The 21,434-nt window shown below is 39.0% G+C and overlaps 1 protein-coding gene across 2 annotated transcripts in view; it reads right to left on the bottom strand.

Annotated features, from left to right (window-relative positions):
• Nucleotides 1-21,434, bottom strand: part of cdh13 (cadherin 13) — a 298,033-nt gene that overhangs the window by 192,441 nt on the left and 84,158 nt on the right. For both annotated transcript variants that reach the window (XM_022749887.1, XM_022749888.1), the window contains exon 2: nt 19,840-19,960. In XM_022749887.1, the coding sequence (XP_022605608.1) occupies nt 19,840-19,960 (121 nt within the window). The remainder of the gene's footprint in view (nt 1-19,839; nt 19,961-21,434) is intronic.

The raw sequence follows: 21,434 nt of genomic DNA, 5'->3' as shown, positions 1-21,434 counted from the left end.
GACCAGCATCACTCCAACCACCTCCCTGCAAATGACAAAAACGTAGCACCTTCTTCACTCAAAACACATTGCGAGGGAACAATATCGAGACAGGAAGTGCATTTCCTGACAAAATGCAACAGATAAGACAAATTAGTAGTAAGCGTAATGTAGGAGACATTGTTTCATGCTGCATTCTTTTCATATAATGATATGATATTGATATGGGGATTTTCTGACATCGACGATATCTTCCACTTGGTGAAAATTCAACAAACTTTTGAGGAAAAAGCTGAAAATGCAGCACCACTAGCAGTTACAACAAAATAAAATCCAGTGTTTTTCAATCTAGTTTGACTTGGTAATTGCTACAAATATACACAACAAAAATAGCTAGTTTAGCTTGTTTACCTGGTGTAACTTCAAATTTCACTGTAGGGCTAACCACCTTGAAATAATCCTGTTCTTCCCATTCTGCCGACATTGCATAAATGCAGCGTCACTCAAATCCTGAAGAACCACTCACACAAAGTTCTGACAAAAGCTTTATCAGTTCTGTAAATTGTATCAGAAGCCAGATGGACATTTGTCTTTTTCTTACCCAGATTACCCAAGGTTCATTACTGTCTCACACAAAACAGCAGTGAAGACCAACAGCTTTTGAAATGTACCTTTGATGGTACTGTCCATTAAAAAGGAAGTGACTGCATTTCAGATTGTTAAAACAACATTATTAACTTTTGATGAGTGCAGAACAAGTTGTTTATCTCCTTATTCTCACAATATCTTATTATTATTTATTTATTTACCTTTTGAGCACCTCTTTGTCATGATGTACAATTCATTTCAGCCAACAGAAAATAACTAGCTAATCATGACACACATTGAGTCCCTCGAGTGTTCTGACAATAACAAGGCTATAGAATGTCACCATCAACTTATGCCCTGTGAAACATATTTCTATTGTTAGCATTTTATTTTCTATTTTAAGATACAACAAAAACTGTCAAACAGTGGAGAAGTTACACTGTGCAGCACTGACATTCTTAAAATTATTTACTTGAGGTTCAGAGATTGTGTTGAATCACCAGCTTAGAAATGTGCAAAAGCTGATTATGATAAGCTGGCACTTACAAAATAAATCAGTCACTAACAGCTTAGCAGCTGAGTTGAAGTCATTCTACAAACAGTGCAAAGTCGAAGCTATCTGGGACCACAGTCATCTCATTTAAATCAGAATCACCATCATTCACCATGTACATGAAGAGGTTTTGTTTGGGGCTGTGCTAAATATAGCAACTGGATTGGTGATTTGATTTGTTACATTGATCTGTTAAGACTCCTCATCATCACAGTCAACATCCAGAGATGCTTCATTCAGTGTTGTGCATACACTGAGGTTGCTGTTTGTCTCTTTCTGCTACTGAAAATCAGTAAAAGAGACAGATGAGAAATAAGAGAGTGAGTGAGTGAGAGATAGAGTAATCATGGTGAAATAATGAGGGCCAGCTCAGTGCTCTTTCACTCCAGACTCAGGGTTATGCTCACCTTGTGAGTCTCATTTAAAGCTAACACCAGAGGTCTTATCTGGCATAATTGATGCTCGAACAGCTCCACGTGAACTGTATCATGGTCACATACAGTACAACTGTCTTCAAATCCCACTTAGCCAAAGCTGCTACAAATCTTCATCCTATCATTATTCCTCTCATTATCTACCTTTTAAACAAGACCATGACTTAGCTCTGTGAGGCTGTGTTTAGGTACTAGCAGTGCTTTGAGTTAAATGCTTAAATATCCAGGCATTACTAAAGTCATTACAATTCAGCCTGAGGGGGACATGAATGACTTTTTTTTTTCTTTTTTTTTTTTTGTTTTTATAAATCACAAACCAGCCAATAGTCAAGGAGAGATTTTTACTTGAAACAACAATACACACCTCGGATGATAAGCAAAGTCATTAGGATTCATCCTCTGGACACCATGGATATGTGCACTAAATCCTATGGTAATAGGATGTAACAGTTGTTGTATTTCAAAAGTCAACCTCATGGTGGTATTAGAATCATAGGATCAGCGATGTTAGCAGGATTCATTCTCTGAAGACCGTAAATATACGTACAAAATGTCATTGCAACCCATCCCATAGTTGTTGAGGTACTTCAGTCTGGATGAATGCGGTGGATTGACAGACCCTTAGCATGGCAAAGATCACCAATAACCAAGGGAACATAAAGTGGACTGTATACTATTTTAAAAGAAATGTCTCCACTGTAGGCAGCAGCCACTTATGATTGAAGTACGCTTCAGCCCTGCTTCTTAGTTTTGGCCAGATGTTATGATACATGTTAAGCACAGGTGGATTTTCAGCTGCAGAAATCAGCATTGCTCCAGATGCTGTGACTTCATTGTCAGAGACAGGCCATGCTAAATAGCTGAGTAATTTCTAAACAGAATACATTTGCAATGATGAGAGTTGCTGCTCTTTAACTGCATGCAGCATTAAATTGCTGCAGTGTAATTCATCTACCTGATGGAACAAGGACTTTGGAAATTTCAACTTAACGATCTATCCATCCATCTATCTGCCTGAGGTTTTCTCACAGTTTTATTTAACTAGGATATTTGCAATCATAATATTCATCCTTGACAAAAAAAGGCGAATAAGAAAGAACCTTGGGCTTAGATTTAACAAGGTTTTCTGAGCATCTTTTCTCTGCAATAATTGCAAAGTGTATTTCCCCCCGACGGCCTGCAATACTTTTGTTTATAATCATCCGTGTTCATCGGGATGCAAACAAAGTCACAGACTGACTCCTCTCCGCTCAGTCACTCAATCGCAGTCACAAACCCAAACATAAGACAAAACCCACTAAATCAGATCCTCATTATTACCAGCAGCACTTCATAATGAGGCCTAAGGCAGATAAAGACAGGGAATTGCGCTTCACACATTTCTAACGGGAAAAGCATTCATCTCACATATGCGTTTATTTAAGTGTCATATCTGCGCTGGTGTATGATTTAAGTGAGTGAACCTGTCTGCGCTTCTCAGTGTAAAGGGAGTAGAGGAAGGTAAACATAAGCAAACAATGTTCACTTAAATTTAATTAATTTCATGCATCCCATCAGCAAATTTGTCATCCCATTGGTGAAAATATTCTGTTCAAGGTTTTTCCATAGTAAATAAAATGCATTCATAACTCTGACAGCAACAGTAAACATCCTGCTGTCTACATGCAAGCTGGAAATGTTTAGGCCTACAGGCTTGGTCTTTGAAGTTCCCTGTTTCAAGGTTACATCTGCTTAAATGTGAATTCATTTAAATTCTTATTTCAAAACCCATCATTGCACTCCTCAACCAGTTTTTATGTGAAAATATGTGAAAATGTATCAGCATATCTACATGATTGAGATCCCCAGAAGCTTAGCTTGACAAGGTTAACCACAGTAACAGATCTGAAGGGAGTGAGTGAGGCTTATTCTCGCACCATAACAAACTTCAGTCAGCCTGTGTTTGTTTGTCAGTGGCAGGGCAAAGCATTTCATCAAAGAGGGCTGGGGCAGGGATGGATGCCAGCTGATGATAGTAAGATAGCCTGGCAGAATGGAGACACACAAAATCATTGCAATAGCCATATAAATACACATCAAATGGTCAATCAGTTTCACAGCTATGCAGTAACTCTAAGACACCTGCATAAGAGCATCATTAGCAAGCCAGATATTAAAAGACAATACTCAGTGCAGCAGGTGCTTAATTGGTATATCAGCAAATTAGAGAAATGAAGATCTTAGTCATTTATCTGCGCCACCAGGCAGCCAATACAATGACCCAGATGATCTCCAACTGCTCTGCAAGACTGCTATAAAGACTGTCAGTCATCTCAGCCTCAAAACTGACTACGATGTACCAGCAAACCAGCCAGACAACCAGTTATTGAGGCACAGGAAAATGTGATGGGAATCTGAACATGTCACCTGATCAATTTGACTTTGAGGGATCACAGGGTAATATGTGAAAATAGGGTGGTGTTGGTCACACTGTTGATAATCAGCCCTAAAATAGCCATTTTGAACTCAGTGCCAAAATAAATTCTAGAGGGCAAAAGTCATTCCATATGCTTTGAAACATATGATTGGGATTGAGAGACCATCTGGCGCTACAGGAGCAGCAGGGGAAGTTCTGAGTCATAGAAAGAGTGTCAGTGACCACTCGCTGACACTCACTGAGTACTGCAGCAGTGCTGTGCTCTTGACTTTAAATTAACTGGAGCTATAAATATTATATTTTGATGCTGCTACTTCCACCACTTTCCCTGGACCTGATGTTAAACTTGGTTGGGGCTTTGTTGTGCGATACGCATGCAGCCTGTTGTTGTTGTTCCTTCTGGTTTTGTTATTTTTTCAACTTTTTACCTTTCTTCTTTTGTCATACTTTACAACTTTATATTTTTACTGGTAACTTTTTTAAATGGCATCTTCTCACAAGGAGTACACAGAGAGGATGCAGAGAGGGAATACAGTGATGAGGTAAGAGAGCTGGGTCCAGACAACAGAGAGTGATGGAGAAGAGCGTATTTTCCTTCTTTTATCTTGGGTAATGTGGGATCACTGTGGGATCACTGGACAATAAGATGGACGAGCCTTAGTGAAGAATCAGAGGGACGTCAGTGAGTGTAGTGTTTCACAGTCATGGCAGATACTCTGGATCCTATCACTAGCATCCACAACCTTAAGACGGTTCAGGCAGACAAAAATAAATCTGACAGTGAAAAAAAATAGAGATGACAACTTTCTGCAGCCCAGACATCGAACCATGGGGCTACGTCCATACTATCATATCCATGGAGATCTTACACACTATCTTGATTGTGCTCCACATCCAGCCCTTTGTTAACCTGGCAACCGTGTATGACGTTATTCGCTCTGTTAGCGTGAGACTCTGGACAAGATTCTCCCCACTTTCACAGTTTGTGGCCTACTCTACCAGAGGAAATAGGACCTTGGACATGTTGTATGCTAATGTTACTATCTATAGTCATTTTTAATTTTTTACTTATTCATTTCGTCTTTTCTAACTGTGTGCTGTGTAATTGTAACAAATTTCTCTGCGGGGATCATCCAGTTTTTTCTGATTCTGAGGATTACATTTACAGACTGTGTACCCTGTGTAAAAGCATGTAGTTTTTGGTTAATTTCCATGATTAGTCATGAATGATGCATGTCAATGGCCTGGTGCTTAATGTGCTTCACAAAAAGTCCATGAGGGCTTAGGGCCGTCCTGCTATGAAAGTGCTTGAAGGCTTCCTCGTGGACATTTTGAGCCTTTTATGCACACTTTCCTCAAGTCTGCGGTGTTGCAGACTTTGCTTGAGGGATTTACCAACATTTCGTAGTGTTCTGATGTGAAAATTGGAATGAAAAAATAAATAATTCACTGAACTCTGGCAAGAACAAGTTTACACACACAGAGCAGCAAGTACTGTGCCTGTTTCTTTTTTCTATCAAGACACTATGATGATTTGTTTTCATTTGATTTGATTAAACAACATTATTAACACGTATGCTTTTATTATATTCAGAAAGTAAGAATCACACACTACATACTGTATTAAGTATTAGCTTTGCACTTCATTATCCACGGATATGCCTCTGCCCCTCATAACATGATTTCACTAAGTGCTGTCACATTCCTTATAGAGCATCTGGGCTTGTTGCAGCTTACTGCACTCACACAGTTACATACTACATTAAGTGCTATATAAATAAACATTATTATAATTTATATTATTGCTGAGCAACCAGGTTATTTAACTCAGTGAGGGTTCAGTGCTTGGGGCTTATGCTCCCAGTATGCAACAGCTGAAACTGATATTGGCATTCCTATAGGCAATGTGACAAAAAAAAAGCTTCACGGCCTCACAGCCTTCATGGGCTTTAATCAGTTTGTACAGTTTGTGGTGCCCAAGCCTCAAGTCACAATCTGGTCTCACCAGAAAACTTCACACAAGGTCTCAGTTTCTTAATTAAGTCATGTGATTTATTGTGTTTCTGGTTAACCTGTTGTTTATATGGTATTATTTCCACATTAGGTCCACAGACAAATGACACCAAGATGAATAAAATCAATTCTCTGAACAATGAGTTCTTTTAAAAAAAAATAAATCATCTCTTGCCTTCTATATTATTAGCTGTAACTTTCAGTCCAGCTGCAATTTGTGCTATCTTAATTTCGGATTTGAAAGTCAGGACAGCCTTTAAGATGGCATCTTTGATTTTGAAATAAGTAGCTAGAGCTTTTAGGGCGGACAATGAGACCAGGAGTATGAGTTTAGTTATTTACTCTATTACCTATTGAGTGTTTGGATGCAGAACTTTAAAACCTGAACTGTGTATATTCATCAGTGCTGGTGGAGTCTGTGATTGTTCATTTGTAAGGATGAATGCACAAGTTTAGATTAGATGCCAGATGGTGCAGAGATTAGACATGTGATCATGTATATATTTGTTTTGGCTTCATGCCTCTCCAATGATACATCCTGCCTGTGCTGCTGTACCAGTGCACCTGTAGCGTATGTTCAAATACAGGGTGACAAGTTAAAGGACAAACCAACATAAAGTGTCTCAGTAAGGTGTTGGGCAACCATGTATGACCAAAACAGCTTCAATGTTCCTTGGCATTGACTCTAAAAGACTCTAGTGGAGGAATGAACACCATTATTCGAAAAGATAGGGTACTATCTAACACTTCAGTCCAAAATCTTCTTCTTGAGATATGGTTACTGTGAAGGTCATAGCATATGATTCACATCATTTTCATACTCATCAAACCATTCAGTGACCCCTCGTGCCCTGTGGATGGGACATTGTCATCCTATTTCTCCAATCACACTTTAGATTTGTCTTTTAATGTCACGATACAAGAAATTTAGTAGTTGGCATCAATACCATTGAAATTCCACAAGCTCCTGCACACACAGTGCTAGCACACATGCATGTGTGCATGCACACACACAAGCATGCAAATATCTCTATAGAGCCAGTGTGAAGAGGTAGGCATAGTTTAAATTGACAAACAAGGTGACAGTCTGCCAGGCTGAACAGTCACATGACATCTCCAGTATGTACAACATACACATTACCTTCAGTACTTACGGTACTACAGAAAAATAAGTACTGTCACACTTTCAGAATTTTGGCATCGACTTGTGTCACAGTGTTGGTTCTCATGACATCCTTAGTCTGTAAGTTCATGGCAGGTCTATTTTGGCCAAAGCAGAGGAAGGGATATTTGCCAACCTATTTCACAGCCAAACACAAAAAAAAGCAGAAAACTTCCTGCCAACTGTAGTAACACCCAAACCTGTCAGTCAAACAGGCTTGCATGTTACTGTGCTACAGATACACACACAGGAATACCCAAACACACATAAGCACACATACAGTCACACACAAACACACAAATCCATAAGCAAACGTAATTTCACACACAAGCCGACATCCAGCAACGCGCAGGCACCCAGTGATGCATTCAAGCATTCAGCCAGATCGATATGCTTTCAGGAAGCCAGCAACACCCAGGCTGAGCCCCTGAGGCTCTGGCCAAGTTACTCAGCACTTTCCCTGGCCACTCAAGAGGAGCCATGCTGGGCTCTAGGCTAAGCGCCAAAGACAGGAAAGTAGCATACGGGTGAGAACAAAACTTTTGACACAAAGTAATTCTGTCACTTCTATGACAGCAGCCATCATTATCTCCTTAGTGAGTGCACAGTTCACTTGAAATGTCTGGTTGAAGGTCTTGTTGAGGTATAGCCGTTGTTGGTGCAGTCAAAAGTGCACTGTCAAGGATTTGAGGTTTAAAAGATAACTCTTTTATACTATCTATGAGAGTTACCCCAGTATATTAGAGGATCTACACACAATAAGTATACTGGGAGATGGTGTATCTTGATTCCTGTTCCATTTGATTGTTATATCTGTTATGCAGGAGCAATACTGCATCTCCAATTTTGGAAACACAAATAAAGTGTTAGAGACATACAGTATGTTTTATTACATAAGACATTGAACATTATTTAGATACTTTCACAAGTACAACCATAGAAGAAAACATATTTTACTGGAAATAGCTTTAATTGTGGTGGAAACAGAGGATAGATAAACATAGGTAATGATAGAAAGAAACGTTTTGCTTGTTTTGGGAATACTCTTATTGGCTATCCCCTCGAGGAAAGATTCAGATTTGGTCATATACTAGAATATGAAAAAAGTGTGAGAGTGTGCAATAACAGAATTATACAATAACTACGTGCCAAAAACAATCTGTTCGACGTCATCTTCAATTAATAAGTCACTAAATACCATAGCAATAGTAGTTTAATGCAACAACAATATAATTACACAGAGACTAAAGATTTCTAAAGCTTCAGACTGAGCCACAACAATTGCTGGAAAACTGATGCTGGTTGAACAAGGACAGACAGAGAATAAAGACAAAATACTGACATAATGAAAACAAGGCCAATCTTCAAAAGGTATGAAACTTGAGTGAGTGATTGAGTGAGTGAGTGAGTGAGTGAGTGAGTGAGTGAGTGAGATTATCAAGCAGTTAATTTTAGGTTTGACCCAAAGATGGAGCATGAAAATGTAAAGTAGACTAAACAGCAGTTCCAATTCTGACTGACACTTGTATCCTCTTTGAGAACTGAACATTCAGGGATTGGCTGTGTGCACATGTTTGCGGTCTTATCGTGAAGGAACAGGTATTTCAACATAACACAAAACGGCTGCCTATGTCTCATCACTGAAACCAAACTTTCCCGCTCATAATTAGAGAAATGCATTTATGGTGCATGGAAATAAAGTATACAAGGAATGCATGTAGAGGGGGCTATAAAATAATGAGGGGCAGATCCTCAAGTGGATGATTTGTTTATGACAATGAAAGACAAAGAAAAAATATGTAGTATGTTTGATGACTGTCCTCTGCAGCTGCTACTGACAAAACTCATGTTTATAGACTATAAACATAAATGAAAATGGAAAAAAAACGTGTGCTACCACAACCAAACACTTACACCTGGTTTTACATTTGCAGATACACACACGCACAAAAACACACTTTGACTACCTACAGAAGACAGAGTAAACATAGAGCTAGAGCACATTTAGTGCTTGGTGAAAGAATGATGACACTAATTATCTGATTACATAAAATCAGCTTCATAATGTTTGGGGAAAACATAAAGACTAATTAACTCTGAGCATGTATTGGGGAAGTGAGCCAATCAAATTGAGAAACAAAGACATTAAACAAGTATAAACTAAGAATCCTCCTAAAAGGTAAAATTGACAGACGTATTTATTCTACTGAAATGTAGCTTTGCATTATGTTTTAATATTATCACATTATAATAACATTTTATACTGTACAAACAATTCTACCACCAAGTTTTGATTGTGTGTGAAACCTTTTTCAAGTCAGGGTCTGCAAACCTTACATTTGACAATTTGACATTTGATAATTTCCACACAGATCAAGTCAATGAACCTTACTGGTTTTTTGTCTTCATTTAGGACCTTTAAGTTGGGTCTTTCCTATGTTTAATAACATGACATGTGACTTAGTTTTTGCAACATGCAAATGTTTTCATATACAGTATGAAAATCAATGTCTCATTTATCTGAATAAACTGTATGTTCAGAGTAAACGGTACAATGGCAAAAAGTAAACTCTCAAGGATCATCAGAAAAATCATTAAATTTATTGTACCCTTGCTTATAGAAATGGAACCACCGTATCTGATCGGCAGGGTTTCTCAAACTGTCACACCAGGAAAGTTCTATTGACATGGTATCCAGTGGTCTGAAATTCTGTTATAAGAGCTCACTGAAGCTGTCTTGGGCCAAATTAATCTCCAGAGTGCAGAAAAACTATCACAGCACAAAGCCAAAGCTAAATTTAAAGTTTCTAAGAAGGGCAGTACAAAGGTTATTTTCTCCAAAAGTAGATCAGACAGACTTAAAATGACCATATCTTCTTTAAACCAGTCTACCACACTAACAACTTTGCTGTTTGAAGTCCAACAAACAATTGTGACTCTTGCTTTCTCTCTTTACCACAGACTTCACTGAATTGTTTGTGAAATAGGAGAAATGGGGAAAAAGAAAAACACACTGTACTCAGGTTTGTTCAACAATGTTGTTCAAATAATGTGGGTTCTCAGTAAATTGAAACAGAATGCTCTAAAGGGCTGTTTCAGTCAGAGACACATCAACAAATTCACCATCTTTTGCAAATGGTTATACAGTTAAACAGGCAGAAAAGGCACCGCTCTTTGAGGAAGCATCCAAGCAGGAACAAAGATTTTGCTGGAACTACTTCCCCTGTTGATAAATTTGTACATGAACATTAAATCTTATGTAAATTACAAGTACCAAAAATATAGCATGTAAGGAGGAGGGTGGAGAGCTCAAGTTGCAGCAGCAAACAGTGTTAGGATCAGTGTATCAGCAGAGTAAAAGTGAGAAGAGCCAGGTTGTAAAAGTAGCCAGGTATAGCTGTATAAATATACCTAGTCAGCTAGTCAGCTGGTTGCCAAACAGCTGATTGATGTGCCACTGATGATGAACTTCGGTAAATACCATCATGACTTCGGTGCTCTGTCTGAGCTAAAGCAATCACCACAGAATCAGATATATATTAAATTAAATGATAAACATAACAATGATTTAAATGTAATAGCATGCAGAACAATAGCTGGCACAGGCTTCTGGCATAGTGTACTTGAAAAAACCTACTGATCATCATTCCTAAACCCACAAAATATGCATTAAGGAAATAAGACTAAAGTTGTAGAAGAAAATCCTAGCGTTATATTATTGAAATGATAACTCATATTAGCTGTAACTTTTTGATATATACAGCCTTATGCAAAAGTAGAAGACTGTCAAGACTGTCTAACAAATCTACAGGATGTTCCCGAGCAGGTTCCCAGCTGGTGCAAACTGCTCTGATTGACTGCGGTCTCTGATTTCTGAATCAAGATGTGCCAACGTCTGGTCAGAATAATATAATATTAATCTTGACAGTTCATATCTGCTTGCCAAAACCTGCTCCCTAAATTCCTTCAAAGCCGCAATTAAAAACATCATGTTACTAATTGATGAACACCCTCTTAGTGAACAGCCTGCATTGAATTAAACATGTGGAGTTTATTTTTCATTCCAGGAGTGCTGTGAATGATGTTTGTTAGACCTACTAGCAGATGTACTGCAATTTGCATCAGAAATGTAAATTTCTTCCCTGTTAAGTAGGTTAGGCAGAGCCAACATGAGTATACATGAGTATAGGAAGGAAGTAAGAGTGAGCTTCTTCAGGGAAGAGAAAACAGTAGAGACAAAGGACAGTCACAGAAAAGATGAAAAGAGAGAGAGAGAGAGAGAGAGAGAGAGAGAGAGAGAGAGAGAATATCAAACGGCTGCCAGTTGCACCATGATTGCAGATGGGGTCTTGGCTCTACTGTCCCTGTGCCCCTGACGCTCTGTGATTGCAGCCTCTACAGGCTACCTCTCAAGGCTGCTGATGCCAGTTTGTATTCCAGTGGACCAGGATGCCACTTCACAGCCAGCAGCAGGTGTACTAACAGAGAGGTGAGATATCCATCTGATCAAGTCATACACGATGAAAAGTAATATTGTACGCATAATTAAATAAAATACATTTTAGAGTTAATAAAGTTGCTTAATAGTTTTAACAAGCCAGACTGATAGCACATACTGTAACTGAAAGTCCCTTGTTGTTTTTCATTATACATGTCTTTTTTTATGTTAAGCAGATTATGTGTGCCACTCTTATGTAGAGGAAAAACCGAAAATGAGTGTACCCATTATCTTAGTAATGAAGCATGGGAACATTATGTGTACACATTCAATTGGACAGTAGGCAGTTCGTTTTTCTTCCAAATAAGCTCTATCTACCTCTATGATTGTCTGACCATGTTTTTCTTGCCCCCTCAGACCTCTTTTTTTGTGTGTGTGATGTCGCCATAATTCCCAAATGTCAGCAGTTAACTCAGCAAGAGACAATGGCCAAAACTACAGAGTTAAAAGCTGTAATAAACCAGAGCTTTATTTAAGAGCAAGTATACTGCACAGCAGATATGTCTGGATTTTGACAAGCCATAATCTCACTTTTTAGAAGAAAATACTACTGTGTTACACTGTTTATGCACGACCTTTTACAGTATTAGCTGCAACTCATTTACAATCATTCACCATTACTTTGGATTTCCATGGTATAAAATTCAGTCAGAGTGAGTGAAGAAAACATTTTGAATTGTATCATAGATATATCATTGTGTTTTTAAATAATTTAGCAATTCTACTGCATGATCACACATGAATCACATTTTAAAGAGCCATAGAGTGGCCCACGTATAGTGTAACTGATCGTAATTCTAATGTCATTGAATTTTCCTATGTCAGTGATGATTTGTGATCTGCAACAAAATGATTTGCTGCCACTTCAGCTTTATATTCTAACTCTCTTCTCCACAGCCTCTACCACTTACTCTCGTCTTTCTGCAGCATCATTCTCCCCATGCCTTCTCAGTCCTCCTAACTATCCCTTGCTGCTACCGTCCACCAGTAGCCTCCAGTCACAAGTTGACCCATATAAAGAAAAAAATTTAGCTGTGGGTCAGACCCACATGGATTATTTCATTATCTTGGTTCCCTCCTTACCTACACAATTGCCTGTTACAAATAAACACACTGCCCATTACAATGTCCAGACTGACAAACATATCGTATGTAAAAACACCAACCCATACACTCACATACCTGTACACATACACACCTGCATACCCTTACTTGCAATGGCCTTTCCTGTAATTAAAGTCATTTGTCAAAAGCGCACCTTGATTTATGGTCAAATTAAAAATACACCGGAAAAGAAGCTGCTGGTCCTGGTGACTCCAGCTACAGAAGGTGATTAATTCTACGCCATTACAGGCGTGAGAGTGGCATGATCCGGATATGCACCCTCTCATGCAGAGAGGAGCAAGTGAGAACATCAATTCATGCATCCAGACTCTGGATTACAAAGTAGGTGTAGTGTAGGTGGATGCTTGGGGTGGCAATGGGTAGGGTGGTAGTAGGGGATGGAGGGTAGTGTCAGGCAGGTTATGACGCCAAAATTAGTGAGCAGAGCAACAATGTGTTGGACTCAGCTGTTTTAACTCACCATAAAGCTAGGCTGTTTGTAGCCTCGCTCCATCTCCGTGCAGGGAATCTCCGTTTTTAATTGACTTTCTGCTTTAGTTTATGCAAATACCACAAGACAAAAACACATTTGGCTGTGGGCCTGAAACACAGTGGTATTTTGCGGAATAACATCAATAAACAGATGGCTAAAATGTGCTCTTATTATGCTTACTGGTAAATATAATACTTGTATTCCTGCCATTCGTCTTTTACTGGAGAACATCTGATGGCGGTTTGCCTAAAGTAACAGTAGTGAAATAATGAGGTACTCAGTGGCATTACGAAAGGGTTGAACGGATGTGCTAGGTGTTCCACATAATGCAGTGAGTAATGTATTTAGTGGGCTGACTAGAGAAGAAAAGCAATGTACCACAGCAATCTCCTGCATGAGAACAGCCACCTTTGAATGAAGTGTAGCTGAGAAAGTGCACAACCTTTACTGCTGCAAATAAATTCTCAAAACTCATCTTTCATATGCGGCATAATGTAGTATTTGATGAAAGATAAATACTTCTTACTGTGTGTGTGTGTGTGTGTGTGTGTGGTGTTTGCAGTGTAACGAATTCCCTGAACAATATCATTGTGTGTTTTGAGCAGGAGGTACAGCAAACTTTATCACCTAAACTTAGAAAGTGGAGCCAAGTAGGACAGAAGCAAAAATAAAACAGATGAGAGAGCTGTTCCATTTGTCCAATTTATCAAAAACCACTAGGCTATATCAGAATTCAAGTACTTTTAAATTGCCTCAATGATAAAGTCGGAGGGAACACAGGCAAGAGACAAGAATTGTGCCAGTGAGGAGGTCTTTGGAGCTTAATGCAGTTAATAGGCCTCGGGCCTCGTGCCAGCCAGGAGAGCTCCACGTCCATAGACTTCTTCCGAAGTGGAAGTCTTTACTAGCTATGCCAAGCCTGGGGATCGCCATCTCCTTCAGGTAAGCTTTTTTAGAGCAAGTCTTAAGGAATGCTTAATTAAGAAATGTGAGTGATGCTATAGAAAATGCTAAAGGCTGCCATGTTTTTAGGAGTAATCATGTTTGGTGGTGGGATTGCGGAATGCCTCACAGAGCCTTGGTCTTGCTCTGCAGGATACAGATAAGGTGGCTCTCCTCATTTCTTCTCCACATTTTATCAGCTGACAGCATGGTATGCCCTATAGCTTCCCAGTACACCATAAAATCAAAACTGCATTTTCACCTAAGGTTTGCATAAATTAACAGATTATAAATATCTTTTTATGAAGGCCTCTTGGAGAAGGCATACTCCTGGCTATAAACGTTCACAAAGAAATCCAGTTTCTGCACAGGAACAGCATTACTGATATTATGAAGTATCATTATTTCTGACGGCCAGCCATGTTGGTGACAGCAAACTGCATCAACTTTACTGCCACCTCTGAGAGGGCAGCAGCGAGGCAAGAAACAAACAGCTTGCAAAACTAAGGTGAGCTATAACACCATCTCAAAATCAATACATCTCATTGCTGTATTTCTCTGCATCATGGCAGAACCCACTGAGAAAAAGAACTATTCAAGTAACTTTTCAGAACTGACAACCTAATTCATTCTTCAGTAAATGTCATTCGCCGCCTGCTCTGGCTAATGCATCTCGACCCTGTGGAGACGCTGTTTGGTATTTGGAACACTCTAAAAGGTAGCACTTCTTCCTGTAAAATGTATAAAGGTAAAGCCCGTGTTTGAATTCCTCCTTCAATCTCAAAGCATTCAGAAAAAATGCATTTTTTTGTACATCTACAGGATGTTTCCTAATGGCAGTGGTTGCTGTTACAGTGAACCAGACAACATTAAATTGGCAGCCTATTATTTAGAGCAAATAAAGGATCAATTCCATTGTGCACAGTTATTGGAGGGATTGCAGTGATCCCACTATATTTTGTTATCAGGTCCAAAAATGTTCTGTTTATTATTTTTCTTCAGCTCTTTCTTCAGCTTTGACACCTAAGTGGTCCTGCACCATTCGTGCAAGATCAGTTAGGTGCCAACGTCAAAATGTGTGGCTCAATCAGGAGATTCAAAACAACACTTTTTTTCAGTTATGTCTCGAACAATTGTTGGACAGAGAAGGTGTTAAACTGAAAATATAAAGCTTTAGCCGATAGGATTTAACAGCCTTAGATTGGCAAGCCAGAGCTCCAGAGGTGTCTCTCAGCTGAATCCATGTCTCCCTCAGTAGAGCCAAAAAAACTAAGCAATTAAAATCACCATGACAACCTCTGACTGCAGTTGGGCACAAACAGCTGTTTCAGATCAGCTGATTAGACAAATTCTGAGGAGTTTATCAAATACTTGACTGACATTTCTGTTTAAGTCTTGCTTCAGACTGTTCCCAGGCTACATACAAGACATATGGATTAACACACACTTCAACAGTTTTCACAGGAAATATGTTTTTATACAGTTTTAGTCAGGAAACATTCGGGAGTTTATTTCTGACACTGACTTCAACCAACTAAGATGCTAGCCAGCTAGCCAAGGCTCAGGGTGAGATGTTGGAGGAGGAAGAGAGGAGGAGGATCAGAGAGCAAGCATCAGTGCTAGCAAGAGGTAAATATTCACCCGATGCAACTAAAACCTTTATTTCTCAGCCTCTGAAGCAGATATAAACATGAAATGAAAACCATTTGAGACCTTAAACTTTTGATTTTTCTTGTAAATCATTGCCTTTACCCAAATGTTCTTCAATATTCAAAGAAGAAAAATCAATAAATGTTAACAAAATTGAACTGAACTGAGAATAGTGATGAATGTGCTTCATATCCAAGCCATATCCAATTTCCAGGGCAAACCAATGTTTTACAATAAAAGTCAATGTTAAAGCCCTTAAATGGTTTTCATTTCATGTTTCTTTTTATTTTATGCTTCTATCTGCCTCAGAGGCTGAGTAATAGGGCTTTTAGTGAACGTCAAGCTTTTAGGAAAACCTTGTTCAGAAGACCCTCAAACAATACTTTTGACCATGATTTAGACCATGTTTTTAGAGGGCCCCTTAGGTCTTAATGTGTTCATTTCAATTGGTGCTTCTAGCTGACTCCATACACACACAATCAGACACATAATCGTGATTGTATCGCTTCAGAGGATATTACTTGCAATCATTCATCATCATCAGATATATAATATGTTTCAAAAAAAATAAATTCACATTTTCTTTTTAGTGGCAAGCAATGCAGTTATGTGTCAGCTTTTCCACAAGCCAGCAATCCCACTGCAGTTTCTTCAGAAATTGCATAGTCTAGTTTCATAAATTGCAGTCCATCTTTCATTGTACTCATTATTCAGCAGAAATGGCATTCCTCGCCATCAGGTCAAACATCTCTTACACCTGAATAAACTCAACAGCTTGGTAAAAAGACATTTTCAGGCTTTTCCATTAAGCCTTTTATATTTTGAAATTAATTTCTGCTTTGTTCAGAGTGGTTTTCAAATAGAGCTGTAGACCATAGGCAGTGTGAGGTAAACTATGTAACACTTCAATACAGCAATGCAGATTTTTAAGTTTTCAAATTATCCATCGGTACATTGAGATATTTGGAAGAAATTTTGGAAGACAAACTTTGACAGTTTCAGTATTCAAAGTGGATACATGATTAACCTTTAGTGTGTATTGGGTCCAGTTCCACTGATTGAATGATGACACCACTGAGACTACAAAATCAAATCATGTAATCTAGCAGGGATAGAGATGGAGCTCACCTTTTCTCCTGAGGACCATATGTCTTACACATGCTATCTATCAATATAAAAGTGTCTCTACTTCCACTATACATCTATACCATTTGAAATTATGACTCTCCGGAGGTCATGAGGTGAGAGAGAGAGAGAAATGCTCTCCACTGGCATTTGTGACCTAGTCCTTTTCCATTTGCTTCTATTTACACATGCATCAATTTTTCATGTAAGCTATGACCAGAGTGGAGTGCATTGAGGACAGACAAAAGTGAAAGATAAGTAGCAAAAGCAAGAGTCAGAGAGAGGAATTGTATAACAATAGTGATGGAGTGGCAAAACGAAAACTAAGGGTGCCAAAAAAGACAGAGAAAAAGTGAGTGTTTGCACACTGCATACAGCATGCGTTTGTTTCTCAGATATGGCCATTAGCCAAGATGGATGTCCTTGAACCCGAGTCTACGCCAACAGGTATCTCTTGCTAACAGACCACCCCTCCACTGGTAATTACACAGGAAGGTCTACAGCAGGTGGCACAGGGCTGAGCAGAATTTACATAAATCTGCATGTGTCACTGGGCCTGGCTGCAGCCTCTGGCACTCTGTATGAATCACGTTCACACTCAGCAGACAATTTGTTCAAATTTAACAAAATGGATGGTGGGAAGGTAATATAGTCTCAATGCTCCCCTCTGAAATCCATATATATTGGTGAATCCACAGAATTATTTGTGCTAACAAATGGCTTTCCCTTTCATTTTTCTTTGAAGTCACACACACACACACACACACACACATTGCAAGCCATGCAAAAACAGACACACTTGATTGCTGTTATTAAGCTAACATGCTTGCATCTAATCGATGCATCCACATATTACAGAGCAGTCACTGACATAACCATAGACACAAATTATACATCTTTCACGATGATTTCTGAATTCTTATGCCTTATTTGTTTCCTTTGTCAAATGTCTTTTTTTTTTTCAAGCGTTCATCTGTGTGTGTGCAGAGTTTTCATGCATACATATGCTTGCCCTGTGTGTGTGTGTGTGTGTGTGTGTGTGTGTGTGTGTGTGTGTGTGTGTGTGTGTGTAAATGTATGCGTGTGTAAATGTATGCGTGTGGTGGGCATGCGAGTGCATGCCTATGCTTTTGTCCATAACTTGTGAGGAGCAGGATCCCCCATGGTGAGAGGTGTTTCTGCTGACAAGAGTATATTCAAGGTAATGGAACCACTCTGTCGTCCCAGAGCAGAGCACTAAAGCAGAACTGAGTTCTGTCTCCTACTACACGCACCACTGAGTCTCCAGATGACAAAATGTCTCACTGGCTGACCGAATCAAACACAATAAAGCCAAAAAAGAAGAAAAATAAGACTGAAGGAGAAAATGCTCAGATTTGTCATATTTTGCCATCTAGGTAGGAAAGTATGTATTTTCAATTGGAAAAGCTGTCTGTCAGTAGAGTGGCACTTAAAAAAAGTTTGTGCTGTGTAAGAACACCTCTACAAGCACTGCATGACACTCCAGCCATAAAAGAAGTAAATGTACATGTCACTGATGCAGGTAATGACATTCTACCAATGTAGCCTTGTAATGTGGAGAACAATGTGGGATGATGAAATAAATGAATAAGTGGTTGAATAATGAACATGGAATGAAAACAAGTTCCACAATAAATGACAGACTGCATTAACAAACTATAAATTATTCCCATTTGAATTTACATATTTCCATTGTATTTCATCATCTTATACAAATAAAACTGCAACAACTCAAGCCAAAAGTGAATGAATTTTTAAGCAAATGAATTAGTTAAAACTTCCTAAGCTCTGTAGTACAACTACCGGTGGCTGACTGCTTCTTGTTGATCTCTGTGGAGAGACTCACTACCCCAGAGGAGCAGACTGCTAGCCAGCAAACATTATTGCTGATCTCTGTGGAGACGGAGTGAGGCTGTGTAGATAGTCTTTGCCAGAGGGTCCCAGAGGGGCAGGCTGGACCAATAAGTTGTGGCAGCAATATAGAGTTGAGATTGGACTTCTGTGGTCTGAGTTTTGCAGTGCAGGAGTCTGTGGGGAACCTGACTGGTCACAGCAGTAACAAAAGGGTGACAAGGCTGCCTCCCAACTGGCTCAGAGATAGAAGTGAACCTCCACAATAACAACTCCTCAGCTGTGAACCGCATGACCTTCCTCTCAACTCTGTCTCAAATCTTTAATATATTTATCATAAACCTGCAGAGATCAAACACACATTTCTGCATAAAAAGGAAAATATAACTCAGAGGCTGTCGAGGACCGACTTCTTCAGAAGGCTATGTCGACTCAAGCAAGGTAAACTGGTGTGCTGGGACTGAAAAGCTGCAGCATAACAGTCATGAGGCAAACACATGCATATGAGCACACAACACATGCGCAGTTAACTTAGCAGCCCAAAGCTGTCTTCAGGGGTGGAACAAAAGAAGAAAAAAAAAAACAAGAGTTTTGTAAATATCATCCAATCAAGGAGAATAATTCATTTGCAGACACAAGTTATTTTGTTATTGTTGTCAGTGCAAAGAAGCACCCAGTTCTATCTCCCGTTTAGAACAAAAACCACATGAATTCTAATGAATGTGAAGCACAAAACAGCCCATACACACACATACACCCACTCCATCACCTTGACCTGGAGGGAGCCTGGCTTTACTCTGTTTAGCTCACCTGGATATGCTGCTATTCAAATCCTCAGGAACCAAATAGGTAGACTGAGGGTTTGCGTGTGTATGTATCTATATACCCACATGTAGATTTGTGTTGTGGAATGACAGAATTTTCAGAGAGAAGAAGAAACAAGTTCAAAGCAAGTCAGAAAAAGTTAGATTCACAACAGTTAAATGTGTGTTCTGTGCATTTTCACTGACCTTGTACAAGCGGCTGGCCTTTCTGGAAGGGTCCACTGTCTGCCACCTGGTAGTGTTTGACCTGGAAGCCAGGCACACAGCCCTCATGGCCTCCATCCTCTTGGCCACCCACATGGGCAACCTGGGACACAGAAAACAAGGAAGAGATCAGGCCAATACACATGAACACATTGTTTCTGTGTAGGTAAACCTGACAGGCACAGGCAGGGGGATAGATTAACTAAATAACAATGTTTCTCTTTAAAAGACCTAATCCTTATTAATCCTAAATAAACAACATCAGGCTGAAGCAGATACACAAACATGCAGCGGCGGAAAAAAAATTCAGTACTTCTACTGGCAAAAAGTTTCTCAACTATTAAAAAAATACAACTGCGGATTTAACATTGGACTTAAATAACATTGTCAGACTGACGGTGGATAAAGGTCAATGTAGCAAAACCAGGGACATCATGTTTTTATTCACAACAATGGATTAGAGTGATAGTTTTTATATTTTTGATAAATACCTAAAAAGTAACTGCACAAAACTTACAGTACGCTTCAGAACCGGGCATCCAAATGTATACAATAGATGAATACAGAATTATCAATATTAATCCCTGTACCCTAGTTTCACATGCAAGTCCTTTTCCCTCTCCTCCTTTACACTTTACTTTGAAATGAACACTCACTTACATAAAGTACATGTAACTGAAACAAATAACAAAAAAGTCAAAAGCAAGACTGACCCTTTGTTAATCAGCCCCATAATTTTGTCCTGTGATTTGGTGCGGATCAGGCTTTCACTGATGTTAAATAAAAGATAACTGTGACTAAATTCAAGGTTTGATTAAAAAAGCATGGCCTCAGTGAGTCGAGTCCAACCCATGGCCCTTTGCTGCATGTCATCCCCCTTCTCTCTCCCTGACTTTCCTGTCTATCTCTCAGTGTCCTATAGGGATAAAGACAAAAATGCCCAAGAAAAAAAGAAAGAATGTGTTCAGTGGCCTCTCTTTTTTCTCTTAAAACGCTTAAGGTCAAGATATCATTCGCGTGCTATTTCAAATTTTACAGTTCTCTGCGACACTGCCTTTATTGACTTTTCATTGACCCATTTTCTCTATAAATTACATTTAGTAATTTAAAAATTGTGCTGGGAAAAAACGAACTTTAACCCCTTTTTGAGCAAAACAACATTCATTTAAAGGGTTGACGTTCCCATGGAAACGGAGTGTAAAGTACTGTGCTGTGCAACTGATTTTCAGACAGAGACCAAATATACTCTCGTTAGGGACAGATGCAGAGAGCAACAAAAATAACAATTTAGGTTGTGTGTATGAATATGATGCATTAATTCAAAGATATGGCTCATGCTATTTCTTTTAGACAGCACAGTGTTTTTATTTATAATTTCACGCTATTAATTCCAGCTGTGACCCATATACAGTTGTAGCTGAGTTTGTCTATTAAATTAAGTAAAGTAAGTAAAGAGTTCAACACAGATTTATAGTGCTTTCTACCAAATCTGAAGTTAAAGGTTGACGGATGATTTCACACACTGTGGTAAATTCTCAAGATAATTTACAATACATTACATTTTCTTCAGATGTAAA

The sequence above is a fragment of the Seriola dumerili genome, unplaced genomic scaffold, assembly GCF_002260705.1.
Source record: "Seriola dumerili isolate Sdu_G_001 unplaced genomic scaffold, Sdu_1.0 BDQW01000147.1, whole genome shotgun sequence".
Classification (NCBI taxonomy): Eukaryota; Metazoa; Chordata; class Actinopteri; order Carangiformes; family Carangidae; genus Seriola; species Seriola dumerili.
This window is presented reverse-complemented; position numbering and strand designations above follow the sequence as displayed.